Source organism: Equus caballus, chromosome 16 (genome assembly GCF_041296265.1).
Source record: "Equus caballus isolate H_3958 breed thoroughbred chromosome 16, TB-T2T, whole genome shotgun sequence".
Classification (NCBI taxonomy): domain Eukaryota; kingdom Metazoa; phylum Chordata; class Mammalia; order Perissodactyla; family Equidae; genus Equus; species Equus caballus.
Genome location: NC_091699.1, coordinates 82,867,169 through 82,888,604, shown reverse-complemented (window position 1 = coordinate 82,888,604; position 21,436 = coordinate 82,867,169). Strand labels below are relative to the sequence as shown.

Genomic DNA, 21,436 nt, shown 5'->3' with positions numbered 1-21,436 from the left:
TCACCTGCAAACAAGGACAGTTTGACTCCTTCCTTCCCAATCTGTATACTTTTTATTTACTTTTCTTGTCTTACTCCATTAACTAGAATTTCTAGTACAATGTTGAAAAAGAGTAATAAGAGGAGACATTCTTCCCTTGTGATTTAGTGAGTTTCGAGTTTCTTACCATTAAAAATGATGTTAGCTGTATAGTTTTTTGTAAATATTCTTTATCAAGTTGAGGAAGTTCCCTCTACTCCTAGTTTACCAAAAGTTTTTATCATGAATGAATGTTGGATTTTGTCAAATGCTTTTTTTATATCTATTGATATGATCATCTGACTTTTCTTTTTTTAGCCTGTTGATGTGTGATGGATTACGTTAATTGATTTTCAAATGTTGAACCAGCCTTGCATACCTGGGTTACGTCCCACTTGGTGATGGTGTATATAATTATTTTTATATATTGTTGGATTCAGTTTACTAATATTTTGTTGAGGATTTTTGCATTTATGTTCATGAAAATATTAGTCTGTAGTTTTCTTGTAATGTCTTTGTCTGGTTTTGGTATTGGGGTAGTGCTGGCCTCATAGAATGAGTTAGAAAGTATTCTCTCTGTTTCTATCTTCTGAAAGAGACTGTAGAGAATTGGTATATTTTCTTCCTTAAATGCTTGGTAGAATTCATCAGTGAACCCATTTGAGCCTGGTGTTTACTATTTTGGAAGGTTATTGGTTATTGATTCTATTTATTTAATAGGTATAGGCCTATTCAGATTGTCTATTTCATCTAGTTTATCATTTGTGGACATAGAATTGTTCATGGTATTCCTTCATTTTCCTTTTAATGTCCATAGGATCTGTAGTGATGTGTCCTCTTTCATTTCTTCTTTTTTTTTTTTTAAAGATTGGCACCTGAGCTAACATCCATTGGCAATCTTTTTTCTTCTTCTTCTCCTTCCTACAGCCCCTCAGTACATAGTTGTATATTCTAGTTGTGAGTGCCTCTGGTCGTGCTGTGTAAGACACTGCCTCAGCATGGCCTGATAAGCAGTACCATGTCTGTGCCCAGGATCCGAACTGGCAATACCCTGGGCTGCAGAAGGGGAGCACGTGAACTTAACCACTCAGCCATGGGGCCAGCCCAGCCCCCCTCTTTCATTTCTAATATTAGTAATTTGTGTCCTCTCTTTTTTTCTTAGCTAGCCTGACTAGAGGCTTATCAATTTTATTAATCTTTTCAAAGAACCAGCTTTAGATTTTGTCAATTTTCTCTATTGATTTCTTGTTTTCAGTTTCATTGATTTATGCTCTGGTTTTTATTGTTTCTTTCCTTCAACTTTGGATTTAATTTGGTCTTCTTTTTCTAGTTTCCTAAGGTAGAAGCTTAGATTATTGATTTTAGATCTTTCTTCTTTTTAATTGTGCATTCAGTGCCATAAATTTCCCCCTCAACACTGTTTCACTGAATCTTACAAATTTTGATAAATTATGTTTTCATTTTCTTTTAGTTCAAAATATTTTTAAATTTCTCTTGAGATTTCTTCTTTGACCCACATGTTATTTAGAATTGTGTTGTTTAATCTCCATGAATCTTGGGATTTTCCAGCTATCTTTCTGATACTGATTTCTAGTTTAATTCCATTGTGGTCCTGGAGCAGGCATTGTATGATTTCTATTCTTTTAAATTCGTTAAGGTGTTTTATGGCCCAGAATGTGATCTCTTTTGGTGAATGTTCTAGGTGAGCCTAAGAAAAATGTGTATTCTGCTATTGTTGGATTCAAGTAGTCTGTAGATGTTAATTATGTCTAGTTGATAGATGGTATAGTTGAGTTCAGCTATGCCCTTTCTGGTCTTCTGCCTGCTCAATCTGTTTCTGATAGAAGAGTGTTGAAGTCTCCAGCTGAGATAGTGGATTCATCTATTTCTCTTTGCAGTTCTGTTAGTTTTTGCCTCATGTAGTTTGATGCTCTGTTGTTAGGCTCGTACACAATAAGGATTGTTATGTCTTCTTGAAGAATTGACCCCTTTATTCAGTATGTTATGCCCTTTTTATCCCTGATAACTTGCTTGGCTTTGAAGTCTGCTCTGTCTGAAATTAATATAGCTACTCCTTCTTTTGATTAGTGTTTGCATGATATAATTTTTTCCATCCATTTACTTTTTTTTTTTTTAAGATTTTATTTTTCCTTTTTCTCCCCAAAGCCCCCTGGTACATAGTTGTATACATTTTCAGTTGTGGATCCTTCTAGTTGTGGCATGTGGGAGGCCGCCTCAGCATGGCTTGATGAGCAGTGCCATGTCTGTGCCCAAGATTCAAACCGACAAAACCCCGGGCCACTGAAGCAGAGTGCTCGAACTTAACCACTTGGCCACAGGGCCAGCCCCTCCATCCATTTACTTTTAATTTATATGTCTTTATATTTAAAGTGAGTTTCTTGTAGACAACTTATAATTGGGTCTTGTGGGGAGATGTTTTGTTTTGTTTTGTTTTGCTTGAGGAAGATTAGCCCTGAGCTAACAACCTCCACCAAGCCTCCTCTTTGTGCTGAGGAAGACTGGCCCCAAGCAAACATCTCTGCCCATCTTCCTCTACTTTACATGTGGAATGCCGCCACAGCATGGGCTGATAAGCAGTGTGTAGGTCTGTGCCCAGGACCCAAACTGGCAAACCCCAGGCTGCTGAAGCAGAGCACAAGAACCTAACCACTACACTACCAGGCTGGAGTTGGGTCTTGTTTTTTGATCCCTCTTAGAATCTGTGTAAGGGAGGGCTCTTCTTGACTGTCTTTTCCCTGGTTCTCTCTGTTAAATTTTTGGCTGTCCTACTCTTTCATTTGTTGCCACTAGTATCAAAGAGCTACCAACAGCCTCTTATTTGCTTTTCATTAAGATCTCCATTGTTTTCAACAACATCCTTAGGCAAGGAATTTTCTGTACTCTATTCCAAATAAAGTCTCAGTCTACCCAGACAGAGCTACAAAGTTTCATCCTATGGTCTGCCTCAGCCCCTGGGTAGAATTTTTATGCCACTCAACAGGAGCTGGGCACTGGGACAGCATCCCTCTTGACTCCCAGAATAATACCCCTGTTCTATGAACTGGGTCCAGGATAACCCCTGGTTCTTGGCTTGCCTATCCAGGTATGGAACCTCTGCTCTACAAGGAAGCTGAGGTGGGGCAGGGCATTCAGGGCCCCAGTATTCTCAGCTGTGCCTGGGGTAGTTACTACCCCACAAGTAGAGGATGGGAAGGTTAAAGGAGCCTTATTCCTCCTAGCTGCTGCCCAGAACAGAGCTTCTAGTTCTGGATGGGGGACTAGAGAGAGAGGGAACTCCCATCTTCTCTTCCGTGTCTGCCCAGAGTAGACCTCCTGGAATAGAGTTTCCATAACAAAGAGCTGTAGTGAAGGAGAAGAGACAAAGGAAGGGAGCAGCTGGTGGTTCACATGGTACTAACTCTCACCGTTCATACTGAGATTTAATAGACTTTCTTAAATAAATGTTTCTCCATTTTCTCTATGCCCTTAGGACAATTTCTAAAGACTTTAAATGATTATATTTTATAATTTTCACCAGTTAAAAGGTGGTTTTGCTGGGAAGAGGATATGCCAGGCTTCTCCCTCCACCATTCCAGAAATTCTACCTTGATTTGCACGCTTTAAAAGAAAATTCAATAACCTTTTTGAGCCAAACTTCTGATTTTTTCTTTAACATTGGTATGTAAAAGCAAAGGACAAAATATAGGAAGGACCACACACACGCGCACACACAAACACACATTCTTTCTCTCTCTTTTTCTCTCTTAGTAATACATTTGTTTTCCTAAAAATACTCCAGGAATATGGGAAGCAAAAATCTTAAATTTTCAGTCCCTCTCTTTTCAAAGGTAACCACTGTTAACAGTCTAATATGTGTCCTTAGGGATTCTTCAGAACCTTCAGAGAGAGCCTCATGTTATGAAAAAATTAAATAAGTGATACATGAACTGCTTCCATGAAAATCACTGCTGCTTCTGTTGTGTTTCTAGTCATTCATACCTAGAAAAATTCCTTACGGAGCAAATGATGGAAAGGAGGGAAGATGTATGGCTCCCACTCATCTCATATAGAAATTCGTTAGTCACTGGAGGTGAAGATGATAGAATGTCTGTGAACAGTGGAAGTAGTAGCAGCAAAACCTCCTCAGTAAGGAATAAGAAAGGACGACCCCCACTTCACAAAAAACGAGTAGAAGGTAAGTCTGCCCTTACACTATGAGACAAACAGTTTGCCTGATATTATGGACTTAAAGTGGTAAACAATATTTTGTTTGAAGCAAGATAACACTGTTAAGCACATTATTTCCCTGTACATTTGATACACGCTGACAGGTTCACGCAAAAAGTTTGCAATAGACAAAGTGGGACAGAAAAGGGTCAAGGAAAAAAGTTAAAAGAGCATGGAACATTGAGGAAAATAGGCATGGAGGAAAAGAGGAAACACTTATGAAGGTTAATAAAATTGATGCCATACCATAGTCCTCTAATACATTAAAATTTAAAACAAGGTAGTCACAATGTTATTCTATCAAAATTCATCTTAATATAGGAGAGATTCTGGTAAGTTGAGGGTAGTCCTCTGCAGCAAATTGAATATTTGAGAACAACTTTCCATTTCTACCACTCGGGTGGATAATTTATTTTTTAAATATTAAATAAATAATAAATAAATAATAATAAATAAATGATAAAATAAATTTAAACATTAAAATAATGGTGGCCAAATCTGGTTTTATAACCCTTAGGGACTGTAGGGAACAGGGAGTTTAATTGTCATGAAAATGTGATCAATAGTAGATATTCATATATCCAGAAAGACTGAAAATTGCTTTATTAAAATAAAGCACTACTTTTAAACTAAGAGAAAACTCAAAATCAAAATGCTTATTTCCTCAAACAGTCTTACCCCTTCTCCATGCTGCTTCTAATAAATTTTCTCCAAACTGAGAGAGGAAGGCAGTGATCTAAATCCTGCTCTTTCGCTCCTTTTTACAGCCTTCTGTTATCTTTCAGCATCTCATCTCTGCTGCCTAAAAAATAGTGACTCATCAAAGATTTTGCTACAATGTGTGACAAAATTAATTAGAATTTAAATCTAATGTTTCTTTCATCATTGGGGAGGCAGTATTGACTATTTATGAAGACTAAAAACTCTAAAACTCAAAGTTTTAGAACTCAAACTTGGCTTTGTCATTTTTCAGCTGTGGACCCTTTGGGCATGTTACTTAACCTCTCTAAGCCTCAGTCACTGATCAAATGAAAGAAGATCAGAGCACCTATCCTGTCAGCTATTGTGAATATTAAATGAGATACTCCAAATAAAACACTTAGTACACAAAGTGCTTACTTAGCACAGTACTTGGCACAGAGGTAGCATTTGATAAATGTTAGCTGCTGTTGTCAGAATGTCATCATCATCATTATCATCCTATAGTAATGCCTCTTATCTAGCATCAGTCCGTGGATTAGGCTGAATGTCTATTTCAAAGAGAATAAAAGATTTGAAAATATTCACAGAATTAATGTTAAAGTTTAAGATTTCCTTTCAAGTTTCAGCTATTGGACTTAAAATCTTTTTGGTCCAGAGAATTAAAATTCAAAACTCTGGGTGCTGGCCCCGTGGCCGAGTGGTTGGGTTCCCGTGCTCTGCTTCGGTGGCCCAGGGCTTCACCGGTTCAGATCCTGGGCGTGGACATGGCACCGCTCATCAAGCCATGCTGAGACGGCGTCCCACACAGCACAACCAGAGGCACTCACAACTAGAATATACAACTATGTACTGAGGGGCTTTGGGGAGAAGAAGAAGAAAAGAAGAAAAAATAAGACTGGCAACAGATGTTAGCTCAGGTGCCAATCTTTTTAAAAAAAACAACTTCAAAACTCTGTCTTTGTACCATAAGATCCTGAACTTTTCTCTAAAGAATGACTCCAGTTGTTTCCTTTTGAAAAGGTCTTCTAGAACAGCCTCTATCAGGGTGCCCCACAAATATATATATATTTTTTTCCTACTCAGAGCTTTTCATAGATGTAATATTCACATTAGCCAGCATTCATCAAATCCTTGCTATGTACCAGGAATGTGTTTTATGTGCATTATATTGTTTAATCATTTACTTGACTAATATTTGTAAAGCACTTAGGTCAATCTCTGGCATATACTAAATGCTTTATAAATCAATTCTGAGTTCAACACTAACATCCAGATTTTACACTGAAGAAACTAAGGCTTAGAGAATTTAAATAACAAAAAAAATTCACTAATGAAGCAGTCAGTATTATCAACTTCAGGACTAAGAGAAGCATAGATGGACCAGATAACCTAATTTGGTAATGAAGTTGCAAAAAAGAAAATGTGTCTATGTTAGTTCAGAATTTACCAAGTGACTAAAATAGGTTATGTACCCAGAACCCTTAGAGAGCAGAGTTTCATCTGTTTGGGATAAAGATGAGAGAGCTTTGCAAGAAGTGTTTTCTGAGGAATCTTTAGGGGTTAGGAGGAATCTCTTCAAGAAGAGTGACTTCTTCCTGAAGTTATTCGTTCATTCAGTAAGCCTTTACCAAGCAGCTTCCTAAGAACCCCAGCTAGATGCTGGAGATTCACATTAATAAAAGAGCTCATAGTGCAGATGGGGAGACAGAAGCAGACACTTCCAGGTCAGCATGATAAGTGCTCTGATGGGCCACAAAGGTTCTCTGGGAACATACAGGGAGTGACCAAACTTTTAATAAAGTGGGAAAGATTTTCTGGAAAAGATAATATGTAGTTAGTAGAGAGCTGAAAGATGAGTTGACCAGGTTAAGAACCTTTTGATACTATTATGGTCATAAAATTTTAAGTGTGGTAGAGAATAAAAGTTTTGAATTAGATGTTGAATTAAAAATAGAATGAATAAAAGAAGATGAAACATATCCTTGCTGATTAACTAAGAAGAGATTCAGTAGAAACTTCTGATCAGTGGAATGACCTTAATCAGACAATAGGTAGGTATTTCCAGAGACAAAAGCCAACAGATTGTATACATGTGTCTGACAAATTTTCAGAAACCTGAGAAATACTACACAGAGAGAGATGGAATGCTTGATGGCAAATGAGGAACCTAACATGTGTACATCTCTGAGCATTAATGAGGGAGGAAAACAACAGGATTCACACTATATGTTGTGATTCAAATTCTTCAGAAGGAAAAAACATAGCAGTAATACTTTTTTTGGTCATCCCATATTAAGAAAATAATTTAGAATTTTTATAGATAGAAACTTTAGAATTATGTAATATTTTATCAGGCTATAGTTTAGGTATGCAAATAATGCTTTAATCTGCTCAGATGTTTATAAATGATCTTCAGAATAAGGATAAAACAGTTCCTGGTCCCTTGAAGAAACTTAATTACAGAAATAACACATACACATGACAAATCACCTGCCGATGCAGGACAGTGTATAATTAAGTCCTAAGTGAGCAGTAATGATTCTATTTCCTCTATGAATTAAGAGAATAGTAAGTTAGGGCTGGGTGGGGTGCTCAGGGAAGGCCTCCCCAAAGAGGTAGAACTCAGAGGCATGAAAACAGCCTCTCAGCCCATCCCCACATGTATGACATGGCAAAGAGTTATTTCTCTAGTGACTAGTGTCCAATTGTGCAACAGGATTTGCTGATTTCTTAGTAAAGGCCAGCAAGACTTTAAGTGCTGCTGCCTCAGGCCCTTGTAAGGCTCAGTAAATAGGCCCTTTATTGCTTGAGCAAAGGAAGGTTAGAGGGGTCTCTGGCCTCATGCTTCCCCTTATATTGTGAATTAATCCTTAGCGATCGAGGGACTTGGAAGAGATGACAATGTGTGGATAGCTAACATTTGATGGTTACATACATTACCTCATTTAATCCTTACAAATCTATGAGGTTAGGTACTGATATTCTCATTTTGTATATGAGAAAACTGAACTTTGGAAGTTTAATGACTTAGACAAAGTCACACAAGTGAGTGGTATAACTGGGATTCAAACAAGGCAGTCTAACTCCAGAGCCATGCTCTTCAAGTCTATGCTCTAACTTCTCCCAGAATTCACCCATGACATTCTGTGACTCTAACTGGAATTTTACAGATGAGAGTCTGGATAATACGTGGCTAAACAGGACTGACACCATGATTCAGACTCCTGGCCCCTTGCCGGCACCACAGCTCACTTCCACTGTACTTCGGGAGAATAGCCGGCCCGTGGGAGAACAGATTCAGGAACCCGAGTCTGAACATGGTTCTGAACCTGACTTTTTACACAAGTAAGTAGTAAAAATTCGTTTCCTTGGCATAAAGCCTTTAAAGAAAGAAGAACTATGTTTGTTCATCAGAGCATATTATTGGTCAGTTCATGAGAGAAACACCACTACAAATAGAAGTTAAATAATTTATATTACAAGATATATAATAAGTGTGCAAAAACTTGTGTATATCAGTTCGTCAAAGTCCAGAGACCCTTAAATGCATGGTGTCTCACTAAGTACTGATTTCAGTTGGAGTTTGCAGATTATTGGGCAAGTCTCTTTCTTCTCAGAGACTTGTCAAGAAGACATGCAGGTTACTTCCTTGGCAGGAGAGCAGATAAGTCTCTGCTAAGGTTGTTACTAGTCTGAACACCAAATAAATAGACTAGTTGTTACTTTTATCATCCATTTAATTAATAGTACTTTATCTTGGTTAATTTTATATTTTGAACTTAAACTTTGTGCATTAAGAATTAAAATATTTGATAAATCCTGAGAATGGTTACCCTTTTAGCTAAGAGTGAATCGAGGTCTTATCTTTTCCCACACTAGCAATTAAAATGTTTTCTAGTACCAGAGCTCTGAAAATTGTGGAAAAGGCAAGTGTGATGGCCTGACTTTTGCTATAAAAATCCTTAACTTTTTCTTTGTTGTTTTCCATCCAACCTTGAAATCTCTTAGCTCTTCACTTTTGTTTCTCTTTCTTTTGGGGTAATGCTATGAATTGCTCTGATGAATGAGAGAATTCTCACTTGCAGTCAACAAATTTAGCAGGTTGAAAATGGAAAGAGGCAGTGTTAGAAATATTCAATCCTGGGTTTTCCTAAGGCATCTTCGCTCCGAGGATCTGCCGTTCTTCAAAGCTGAAAGGGTACTCCCTGTTAGCTGCGTCACTGGGCACTCTTAGAGGGTGCTTGGCCTCATGACCAGCATTCCCACTCCACTTCCTGTGGGGTGGGTTCCTCCTTGGAGCAGCCTGCCTTGCTTGCCTGACCTTCCCACTTCTCAGTCCCTCCTGGCTGTGATCTGTCTTCTCTTCCCTGCTACAGGTTTACAGGGTTAACCAAGGTGGTAGCCCCACACAGGACAGCTGCTTACAGAGAACTTCATGCAACAGATTTTGTCTACTAAGAATTATTAAAGTTTACATCCTATAAAATTCCCAAGGAAGCATGTTTATGCAAGTGTCCATGTGCCGATAGATATAGAGTGCAGGTGAAGATTTGGCCCAACATGCACCTGACCCCAAATCTCCTCAGAAGGACTGAGAAAAAATGTGTTATCCCCTTCTTTGTCCAACTCTGGAGAGCTCTGAGCCACCAGCCAGCAGCATTTCTGTCCCTTTGGGGACTGGCTGTGAGGAACACTTGTGAGTAGGGCAACAGCTGGTTACAGAGGTCTGAGAAGTGTCCTTGTTTGGCAAGGATTTGGGGAATGAAGTTGATAATTTAAGTACCTGTATGGAGGGGAAAGTTTTCCTCAATCTTCTTAGGATGCCTAGCTGGGTCTGAAAACTAAACTGACAAAGATAGGTTAACAGGAGAAAAGGATACAGACTTTCTTGAATTTTTACATGTACATGGGAGCTTTTACAAGAGAATGAAGACCTGAAGAAGTGACCAGAGCAGGAAGTGTTTATACCTTTTAGACAAAGAAACAATAAAATTGTGAAGAATTGATAAAACAAAGAGTTTTGGAGTAGGGATGGTCTGAGTAGGACTGGGTAGTCCTTATCTTCCTTAAGTAGGAAGGTAAAAGTTTTACAAGCTTTGCAGATTCCTGTGGTGCCATCTCTAGGCTGATAAGAGTCTGTCTCCAGTAGAAGGAGAATGTATTTCCTGCCTTTAGGCAGCAATAGGAGAACTTTTTCTGCATTTACTGCTTAATTGCCTTCAGCTCAAAATAACTTTTATCTCAGAAACCTATCTTGGGGCAACACATTCTGGTTTCCTTCACACCTAACAACTAGCCACAGCCAGCTTCTCTTAGAGACTTAGGGATCTCTTTGGGCAATTACTGCCACTTCTGCAAAGAGAGATCCTTTGATACAGTGATCTCACCCTTGGCCCTGGAATAAATCCAGTTAACTCCCCCTTGATGAGGATTAGGCCAGCCAGCTATGGCCTTCTTAGCATGGGACTGATTAGCTAAATTCATTATCTGCTGCCACAAAATGAATAATAGTACCCTCTCTTAGTCCTCAGATGCAGATCTCTTGGTTAGGCCAGCCGAAATTAGAAGACTTAAATCGGAAGGACAGAACAGGAATGAACTACATGAAAGTGAGAACTGGAGTAAGGCACGCCGTGTAAGTGTTAACAAGTATCACAAGAACATAAGGACTGTGTGATGCTGGTCATTTTGTGGAGTGACTTGGGTTTCTCTGATGTTTGATCTCAGGAGTTAAAATCCTAATTCAGGATACACTCTGCAGCGCAGGACAGGAATGGAGAGCACAGGCTCTCAAGCCCTTCAACGTTTAAAGTCTAGTGCTGCTACTTGCTAGCTTTGTGGCCTTGAGCAAACTCTAAAACCTCTGAGCCTCAGGTTCCTCATTTGTAAAGTTGGGATGACAGTACCAATCACTTAGAGTTTTGTGGGAGGTGACACATAGCTAAATAAATGTTAACTACCATTGTTATTGCATTTAAATTATACTTCCTTCTGATGAGTTGAGATAGAATCTTGAGTGAACCAAATGAATGATCCTTAATTACCTTAGAGGTCAGTATCATAATTTGTGCAGTCTATAGTTTGTAATTGGAAGGTATGCTTTCATTGGTTGGAAGACCTAATGTAAGAAAAAGCCAAGACTTGAAATTCCACAAATCTGAACAGCTTTCTGATTGTGCTTTTTTCTTATCAGTCGGGGCCTAATGGAGGAAGATGCTGAGCCCATCTTTGAGGATGTGATGATGTCATCCCGGAGCCAGTTAGAAGATATGAATGAAGAATTTGAAGACACCATGGTTATTGATCTGGTAAGGAAATTTCATACGTTTTTAAAATGTGAAGGTATGGTGTAAGATGATGCTTTTGTTTTCAGAACCCTGTGGGAGGAGGGGTGAGGTGAGGAGGAGGGGGTAACACTGACCAGCAGTGGGCAGGGCCTATGAAATGCTTGTGCGCATTTAGATGAGCTTATGTGTTTTTTAAGCCTGCTTTCAAAGCAGTCAGATTTTGAGTTCTGGCTATACAGGAACTGGTCCCTTGAAAAAGAGCTCACGGTAGATCTTGTCTTTCAGTATAGCATATGCATCTGGCCTCTTGTACTTTAAATTGGAGTCTGACAGTATACCCTGTACTCCAACATAACAACCAGATGCAGAAAATGGACCTTATTTGTTCGGTATGAAAGGACATCTTTGAAGTAAGGAAATCTGAACATGGACTTATGTGTAGGTGAAAATTATTAACTTGGTCAGGAGTAGTCATGCATGGTGGTTATGGTTTTTTGTTTTATTTATTGAGGTAACATTGGTTTATAACATTATATAAATTTCAAGTGTACATCATATTTCAACTCTGTATACCACCAAAAGTCTAGTTGCTAAAGTGGTTGTGTTTTTTTAAAAGTTTCCATCCATTAGAGATATATTTTGAAGTAGTGAAAGTACATGAAGAAAAAAGGGGATTCAGTGAAACAAGATTGGCCAAATATCTTGACTATTGTTGAAGCCAGGTGAATGGCACATGGGAGTTGATCATAGTACTTTCTCTGTGTGTTAACAATTTGCTGTGGCTGCCATAACAAATACCACTGACTAGGTGGCTTAAACAACAAAAATTCATTGTCTCTTAGTTCTGGAGTCTAGAAATCTGAGATCAAAGTGTCAGCAAGGTTCATTTCATTCTGAGGCCTCTCTCCTTGACTTGTAGGTGGCCATCATCTCCCTTTGTCTCCACATGATCTTTCCTCTGTGCGTGTTTCCTCTTCTTATAAGGACACGAATCATATTGGATTAGAACCCACCCATATGACCTCCTTTTACCTTAATTACCTCTTTAAAGGCCCTATCTCCAAATAACAGTCACATTCTGAGGTACTGGGGTTAGGACTTCAACATATGAATTGGGGGGACATAAATTTAGCCCATAACATTCTGCTTTGTATGTTTTAAATTTTCCATGAGATCATGTCACTCCAATCTGTAACCTCCCTCTTCCCAGCCCATCAGTAGCTTTCCATCTACCTGCTTTGGGGAATTCAGTCAAGTTTTGTCACCTAGTATTTGATCAATTTTGTAATTATTCCATGATTAAAAGATATGCTCTATGTTTATAGGCCCAAAAATTTATATGCATTTACATGTTCAATTTATTCATAATTTGAAAGCCTCTTTTTTTTGTCTAAGTGGTAATTAAAAGCCAAACGCACTCAATTTTTTTTTAAATGTATGCTCCATGTAAGAGCCAGAGTCTTTTCCTTTCAAAATTGACCCTTAACAGTTCCGTGTTATATCATCAGAAATATTAGAAGCTTATTATTACAGTTCATTGTCTTAATGTATCTCAGGAAAAAATTAACTGGCTTCTCTTTCCAGCCCCCATCAAGAAATCGGCGAGAGAGAGCTGAGCTGAGGCCAGATTTCTTTGATTCTGCAGCTATCATAGAAGACGATTCAGTAAGTGTTAAATTTATTATGCTTTTTATTTATGGTTCCTGGGTCTTGTTTTTGCATGAAGTTAATAATTGTGTTTCTCATTTTTCTAGGGATTTGGAATGCCTATGTTCTGAAGTCTGAAGAAAATTTACAAATCTGGAACTCTATTATTTAGAGCTAGAGGCCTATATACTGTGATAGCTTGTATGGGGAGAAAACACTTTTGATGTGATCTTATTTGTTTTTTAATCAAATGATTGCGGTCAACCCCTTTTTGCAGTGACAGAAGAGGAGCATGTAAATTACCCAAGGGAATGTTGGTGAATGTCACCTCAGAAAGACTGACCTGAAAAATCATTTGTGTCCTAATATTGGACTTATCCCAATACAGATGTGTGTGTTTTTCTGGAGGGAGGAAGAAATTTTAAATTTTTAAAACAGCTGTCAAGATAAACACTGTTATACACCTGTTTTATGAAAACTCAGCACTGAGTAAAAAAAAAATATTTTTAACTTTATTTTCCTGTTGTACAATTTAAAAACCGTTTTAACATTTTGCCTTTTTATGTTTTAAAAGCTAACCATTTTTATTAAACCTATGAGTAAGCAGCTCATCCTAATTGCCGAAGAGTGTTTTGGAGCTCACTGGATTTGGTTGACCTTGTGGAATATAGAAATATGGTGGAGCAGAATATTGACAAGCTAAGATGAGATTCTGATCGTGCATCTCTGCCAAAAACCACACACCCTCTGTGGATATGGATATTAATTCCAGATTTTATATACTCTTGAATAAAAAGGTTTATTTTTATTTATAAGGGGGCATAAAATAAGAAATGTCCATGCAGCCATTTTTCCAACAGATGCTGTACACCGTTCATTTTATATAGAATAGGGAGATTCAGATACAGTACATTTTCTATTGGTATTTGTTCTGTGCATTTTTAGCAACTTCTACCAGCAAATAAAGTATTCTCAGTAAAACAAAAATGGTTCTCAAGTTATCAGTTTGCTGTTTTTACCACTTATTTCATGCCCTGCCAAATTCAAGTTACATAGACTTCCATTTTCTTAAAAAGATAATCATGACAAACTCTTTTGCCATTCAAAAGTAATTTTAAGTGTAACATAACTGTGTCTACTTCCCATGCACTTAATACCCTTATGCGCTAATTTTGTGAATTAAGTTTACCGATTATAGAAGTATGTGCTGCATAGAAGTCTGTGCTTAGAGGGTGAAGTTCCCAAGCTTACCTTGAAATACAGCTACATTTCAGTGTTAAATGTGCATATTAAGAATTCTTTGGGGGAAAGAAATTATGAATATTCAGGACAGCCTTTGATGGTTTAGAGTTACAGTCTGCTTAGACCTTTTATGACTTGCTGCTATTGTTTTAAAAAGCCCACTTAGTTTCTTCCTTTCTGATTTTTAAAGTAAGCCTCAGAATTTCCAAACCAATCCATCCACAGCTCTTTCTGGGCTGGTTTTTAAAGTAGCTGCAACAGAATCATGAGGCTTTCCCTTTTTACCAAAAATGAAAAGCATTTTTTAAAAGAATCTGTGCACCTAATGATTATCTTTTGTGCGGGAAAGCAAAATGGATTATTTTATTCATCCTTTTAATAAATAGACACAAAACAGATATTTCTCAACATTTGTACAGTTCTGAAAAAACTTGGTCGCCAAAAATGTTTAATCTGCTAATTTAGCAATTCCTGGGTTCCAGTTACGGGGGCTGGGGTCTCACTTTCTTCTAGAAATGTGGGCTTCACTGGAAGTGAAGGGGCAGGAATGACTGGACTGTCCACCACACCAGCCCTGCCTACCTGTGGTTCTGGCCAGGGAGCAAGCCAGGAGGTGACCTGGCACATGCACAGATTGATCCTTTGCCTGACAGTTTCATGTGGAAAACAGATGCTGACTTAGGATTGTGGACTACCATGCAACAAAAAAAGGCTTAATATCTACTCCAATGGGTTTCCAGTTCAGTTTGAAGTCAATCGAATTTTTGTATTTTCAGTGTCTCCTTGATTGGTTTTGCTAGTAATTCTGTAAATTGTACATTTGCAATATGAGGTTTTTTTCCTTTTGTACAATTTGAAACTGATGCTTCACCTTTCCTTTAATAAACTATTCAAAATCAGGCTTGTAGTAGTCATCCTATTGTTCCTACTAGGTAAAGCTTTAAAAAGGTGATTTGCTGCTCTTGAGAGGGGTTGCTCTTTCAGATAATTTGTTAAATAATGGCAAAGTTACTCTATCAGTCAGTGAGGTATGTGTTTTTGTCTTAAGCAGAAATTTAGGACTAGATCATTAATTAATTTTCTCATTCCTTGGATTTCCCATGAGAGAATGGGTAGGCCACTTGTCTGTGGTTCAAGAGGAAGTCTCTTGCAGGCTGCTTTCGGGGAGACATTCAGGGAACATCCACTAGGCTCTCCCCTGGGTCCTCCCTCCTGCCTGAGATCTAGATCCTGGGCTTATGCACGGTTGCCCCCTAGCAGTGGCCCATTAAAGACCACTTGGATTCTACATGGCCACAGAAATGAGGGTTTTTCTTGATATTGGTGCCAGACATCACTCTTAAAAAACTCACGCCCTATACTTTATGGGCCAGGCCCTGTTCTTTGAGCTGTGTTCATTAGTTAGCCTAAAGAAGTGTCTGTGCATAAAAGGCAGGGACGCAGGGGATAAATAAGCATGTGAGCTCTCCAGGCAGCTAGGGAGGGAAGGTGATGAGAATGGGTCTGTCTCCATAGCTGCTCATCTTGAAGGTTACAAGCTTATGAGACTAGACCAGGGCTTTCCCTGTGTGTGACTCCACCTTGGGTCAAGCGTGCATATCATCTCCCACCTATGACTTGAGTGTGACTCCTCTGTGTGGCCCTGTTCCCAGAAAAGTCCATCAAACGATGAACAGTGCCTTCATGGAAACAAAGACTGACTGCCGCTCAGGCTTTCCATATCAGACCAAACTCAGGTAAGTTTCCACCCCTGTCCTCTTAAGTGTTTTGCCTGTCAGGATCTCTATCAATCAGCCATCAATCATTTTTTGAAGAACAGCTTTCTGCGCCCAAAGATACATAAAGCAGGCATTTCTCACCCTCCAGGACAATAGGGACGTGGTCAGAACCTTCCTACTAAGGCTACCACATCTGCCCAGATGTGCTGGCTAGACTCCACAAAGGCCCCCGACTGAGCACTGCTCATTAAGTGGCCACAGCTCCTGGGTGGGATGATGGAGGAGATCCCATGCTGACAGAGGTGCAAGAGTGTGAGGACCAGTAGTTCTCACTTAAAGAATAAAGCCACAGCTCTCCAGAAATCCTTTGGAACCAAAAAGACATAAAATACTCACATGTGTCAAATAGGTAAAGTCTAGGCTGGTTCAACAACTCCATCAAGAGTGTTAACTCAGTGTATGGGTGAGTGTTCTTCACAGGCTTCTCTGATTGGTGAGACCACATCTAAAGCACCACCATCAATGCATCCAGAGGCAAACAGTCTAGGGAGACCAAGACATGGTCAAAAGTGAAGCTGGAAGAACTTAGCATAAATATAAGCACTTTCGAACAAGCACCGGAAGGCTGCATTGTGGATGTCCTCCCCATAACTCGAGGAACTCAAAAGATGACTGACTGGCCATCACGCATGAGGTAGAAAAGCTTTCCAAGTTTACTAGCTCTGTGCGTTGAGACAATTCCAGTAAAGCAGACCACCACCTTCTCACCTCAACCCTTAGGAGCTCATCCCACCTGCCTCATCAGTTGAGAGGCAATATTCTGAATAGTTAGAAGACAGGTTTGGGATTCAAACAAACCTGCCTGGGTTCAAATCCCAGCTTTACTACTCAGCGTTCAGTAAACCCAAGTCCTCTCTAGTTACAAGATTCCACATTTTTCTTTTTCCCCTTAAGGCAAGAATACCAGTTGGGAAAGGCATTCCTACATAGCAACCAATGAAAATGCTGAAGCCTAAGCAGATAAGTACTTTGCCCTAAAAGCTTATTATCTCACCTATGGGGAAAAAAATAATTTTTGGGGGTGAAAAGGAAAACAATACACAGGTGTCAAACAAGGGTCAGTTCTAGGTGACAATACATACTGCTTTCTTGATTTTTCAGATTTCTACCATAAAAAAATGAAATTTATGCTCAAAAAATAGTTAAGATTTTTAATAAAGCAAATCATTTTACAGTAAGGGACAAGTGGAATCTTTCTGGAATTTAATAAACTTAGCCATTGCAAGTATTTGGATTCCCAGGTTTCCTGATTGCAGAAAGCAGGGATGACTGCAAACGGCCAGGGAGTAATTAGCTCTCGGTTTCTTTTCCTTTGATTCATTTACAATGGAATATTTGCATGTTTCCTCCAAGGACGCTGCACCTTCTTGCTGGCTAAGACATCCAGGTCAGAGCAGATTCGGGCACGTGTGGAGGCAGGCTGGATGATGTCGTCCACAAACCCTGGTGAAGCACAGAAACGGAAGTAGATCATCTGCATCCTCAGATGATGCCGCCCCCCAGTCTCGTGCTCAGCTGGGCACCGTCTCTGGGCCAACAGTGTGAGTAGGGCCCAACTTGATGAAAGACAGGCTGGGCCCTGTGAACTCTCCCCTGTATCCCTTGTTCCTCTGGCAGATCCTCAACTTCCAGCCTTGGGACACTTGGCAAGAAAAGAAAAATGTGACCCCTCACTGCCAAGATGAATTCAATAGGAAATAAAATTAAGAAAATACACTTGTATTTTCCAAAACGGCTACAATTCCTCCCATCCCTGTACACACATCCTTCTGCAATGTGACTTCGCCACTTCTCCCAGCAAGAAGTGGGTTCTGTTCCTTTACCTGGCCAACCGAATGTGGCAAAACTAACACTATGTAACTTCCAAATCTAGGCCTCAAACTTCCCCTCTCTCTTGCTGCCTTCAGGATGCCACGTAAAGAAGCATGGACTAGCCTCCTCAACAGCAAGAAACCAAGTGGAGAGGAAGTCTAGCTGATGGCCAGTACCAATCATGTATGTGAGGCCACTTTGGACTATCCAGCCCCAGTCAAGCCACCAGATGACTATAGTTGCATGACTGATCCCAGGGAAGACCAGCTGAGCCCAGATCAAATCACTGACTCCCAGCACCATAGGCAAAAGAAAAAAAAAAATGTGGTTGTTTTAAGCCACTGTTTTGGGGGTGGAGTTTTAAACAGTACTAGGTAACTGGAACAACACTAAGAAATTCAGCCATTTCAGCAATGTTGTTTTGATCCTGGTTACCAAAGCAGCCTATACAGGCCCCATTGTCCTTAAGTGATGACTGCCCAGGGACAACCCCAACCCTCACCAGTCTCCAGATTCAACTCTAAGGGCAAAAGGCAGTTATGTGAGACTTTTGGAAGTAAAAGAATGAGCAAGTAACCCAACAAATGAGTAAAGCACCATCCCCATCACAGTTCCTACCTCTCACTGCTGCAGGAAAAGGGTTGGCAAACTTCTTGATATACTCTGCTTGAGCAGCTTCCACATTCTCATGCCCTTTGAAGATGATCTCCACAGCACCCTGCCATGAGAGGAGTTCATGACCTTCCCTGGAGGTCCCAACTTGGGCAGACCTCCCTCAACTCCTTACTGCTGTCTGTGGTTGTGAACTTCTTGGCAAATCAAAGTGTACTGGATAGAAGTGCCAGCTCTGGGGGCCAGAGCATAGCGGCGGGCACTGCCTGGAGTCAACCCTCGTGATTCCAGGGACTGTGTGATGATGGGACACAGCTGTGGCCCCAGTGACAGGCAGCCCAGGCAAAGCCAGTAGCTTGTCTCCCCAGATTCCAACCTACCCTCTTCCATTGCACTTATCCTTGGTTGCAGCCAAGATGTTTGGCCTATTTTCCACTGTTAGATCCATGTCTCCTGCATCAAGGGGAAGTAAAATGCTGTTTTCCTTTTTCATTATCCTGAGCCCTGAGTACATAAACTCAGTGGCCAGAGAAGGACAGACTGAACTGCAAATGTAGAAGTATGGGGGACTGAAAGATGGGCCTTCTCCTGACCCCTAAAAGTCAGCTCAGGAAGACCCAACAAGTTATCTGGTTCAACTCCAATAGCTATTCCAAAGCAGACAGGAGTAGGGAATAGGCTGGTCAATGGGAAAGTACCTTGCTCAAAGTCACTAGGGTCACAACTACAGTTCAGCTTCTATGGGCTGAAAGTAGCTCTGGGGCCCTCCCTGGGAGACAATGGGGTTGGGGGGATGTCCAATCCTCCCAAAAGCTAGTTCAGCTGATTCAACCCTTTCCCCTTTACTAACAATCTCAAAACCCAGTCTAGGCCCCTCCCACCCTGAGCATGAAGATACTAGCATGTGCCCAAAGTGAGAGTGCAGGACAGGAGGCAGAGCTGGCCCTGGAGCCCCAGAAGGGAGACTTGCCAAGGTCTAGGCCCTAATGCCCTGGAGTCCTGGCTCATCCTGGGGGCCCTGGCTCCTCTCCAACATTTCGCAGCTGTGCTTTGAGCTCCTGCTGGAAGAGTGCTGGACCCAGGACAAAGGAAAGCTGGAGGTCCTTACCTTTGCTCCCATAACTGCAATCTCTGCTGTGGGCCAGGCATAGTTAGTGTCACCACAAAGGTGCTTGGAGCTCATGACATCATACGCACCACCATAAGCCTAGAACAGACCCAAATGCTGAATGTTAGAGCCTGAGTCAACCAGATCATGTCCCTGAAAGACCCCAGGAAGCCAAATGAAATGAGGACAAAAAGCAAGAAGAGCCCTCTTGGGCTACTGAAAGCCCAGTGTCCGGGAAGCTAGGGAGCCAGAACAGAGAATACATGGGTGCAGCCCAGCAGCCTTTCAGTTAATGTCCATTGTCTTTCCCAGCTTTTTCCCAGCTGCTTTCAGTTCCCAGAGATGACCACGGACATCTCTGCAGCGTGCGTCTGCAGAGCTGTAAATGCCGTCCTCAAGAGATCTTTTTCAGCCCTCCAACAACAGCCATGCTGCTGGGAGTGAGTGGGCTCTCAGCCTCCAACGTGAGTTCCTCACCTTCCTGGTGATGACTGTGACTTTGGGCACAGTTGCCTCAGCAAATGCGTAGAGAAGCTTGGCGCCGTGCCGGATGATGCCCCCGTATTCCTGGGCTGTGCCTAGGTCATGAGGAAGAGTTACTAGATACCACAAAAGTCCTCACAAGGTTTGCCTGCCACTCTCAGCTGTGGGGTCTTCCCCTGCTCCCCAAAGGGCCAGGGAAGGGCCACCCCTCACACAGCCCCATCTTCTAGACCAGAACATGGAGAAATCACAAATCCTCAGGGAATTTTGCAAGATCTCCAAATAAAGTGTGTGCCTCACCGGGCAAAAACACTGCTCCTGGCTCCTACCTCTGTTGGTGACTTACCAGGCAGAAAGCCAGGGACGTCAACAAAAGTGATGAGTGGAATATTGAATGCATCACAGAATCGGACAAAGCGAGCTCCTTTCACAGAGGAATTAATATCCAAGCATCCTAGAAAGAGAGATTATCCATGCTGAGCTTCTGGGCAATACCCAGTTCCACCCACAATGGAAATGTGTCCCCAGCAACCATCCAGAACTGGTATCTATGGAGGCACCAAGTCTCCTCATCAGAGAATGGTAAAGAAGAACCCTTGCACTCCAGCAAAGTCAGCGAAGACAGGAGAAGCCACCTGACACTGGCCAAAGAGGGTCCCGGAGTAGCCTCAGCCCCAGAGACTCTCTTGCTGGGAGCACAGGCAGTGCAGGCAACCAGGCTCTGCCACATAAACTGAAGGACTGCTGCCACCTAAGGCACAGCCTGGCTTACCCTGGTGGAACCAGTAGTGGGAAGTATCATTCAGAAGCTAGCCTTGGAGAGTTCCCATAGCTTAGAATCAGATTCTGGCTCCATCAGTTATACCTATGTACCCCTGGGCAATGACTTCACCTTTCTGAGTCTGAGGTTCCTCACCTACAAAGTAGGGAGATTATCACCTCCTACCATAGTTGTAAGGATTAAGGGAGATGGTATCTGTAAAGTGACACAGAGTAAAGAGCTCAATTACTAGTAAATCTCCCTTCCTAAAACAGTTCCCAACATACATACTCTATGAGGTCAGCATTACCCTGATACCAGAATGAGATACGGACATTATAAGAGAAGAATGTAGACCAAACTCCCTCATGAACATACATGCAAAAATTCTTAGGATATTATCAAATCAAATCCAGCAATATATAAAACCACTCAAGCATCATGACCAAGTGGGATTTATCCCTAGAATTCAAGGTTGATTTAACATGTGAAAACTAAGGAAATTATCAAATAAAGGAGAAAAACCCTATGGTCATCCCAATAGATATAGAGAAAACATCTGACAAAATTCAATATGTATTATTAATTAAAAACTAGTAGTAAACTAGTAGTATGATGGAACTTCAACTAGCTGATAAAGAGTATTTACAAAAAAACTTATATACACATGGATCAGAAGAATACATAAATCTCAAAAATGACCTGTTTCAGTGCTGTCCAAAAGAACTTTCTATGATGATGGAAATGTCCTCTGGCTGTG

General features: G+C 40.7%; 2 protein-coding genes across 8 annotated transcripts in view; one reads left to right on the top strand and one right to left on the bottom strand.

Annotated features, from left to right (window-relative positions):
* The window catches only part of STAG1 (STAG1 cohesin complex component), a 371,021-nt gene extending 355,999 nt beyond the window's left edge, over positions 1-15,022 (top strand). For all 7 annotated transcript variants that reach the window (XM_070238181.1, XM_023620972.2, XM_070238185.1 and 4 more), the window contains 6 exons: positions 4,008-4,213; positions 8,118-8,292; positions 10,472-10,582; positions 11,141-11,255; positions 12,819-12,899; positions 12,989-15,022. In XM_070238181.1, coding sequence (XP_070094282.1) covers positions 4,008-4,213; positions 8,118-8,292; positions 10,472-10,582; positions 11,141-11,255; positions 12,819-12,899; positions 12,989-13,012 — 712 coding nt within the window. In that variant the 3' untranslated portion in view covers positions 13,013-15,022. The remainder of the gene's footprint in view (positions 1-4,007; positions 4,214-8,117; positions 8,293-10,471; positions 10,583-11,140; positions 11,256-12,818; positions 12,900-12,988) is intronic.
* Positions 15,023-17,038: 2,016 nt separating this feature from the next.
* The window catches only part of PCCB (propionyl-CoA carboxylase subunit beta), a 73,809-nt gene continuing 69,411 nt past the window's right edge, over positions 17,039-21,436 (bottom strand). The window contains exons 11-15 of the mRNA XM_001496380.7: positions 20,263-20,370; positions 19,911-20,011; positions 19,434-19,532; positions 18,332-18,431; positions 17,039-17,344 (exon numbers count right to left, since the gene is read on the bottom strand). Coding sequence (XP_001496430.2) covers positions 17,223-17,344; positions 18,332-18,431; positions 19,434-19,532; positions 19,911-20,011; positions 20,263-20,370 — 530 coding nt within the window. The 3' untranslated portion in view covers positions 17,039-17,222. The remainder of the gene's footprint in view (positions 17,345-18,331; positions 18,432-19,433; positions 19,533-19,910; positions 20,012-20,262; positions 20,371-21,436) is intronic.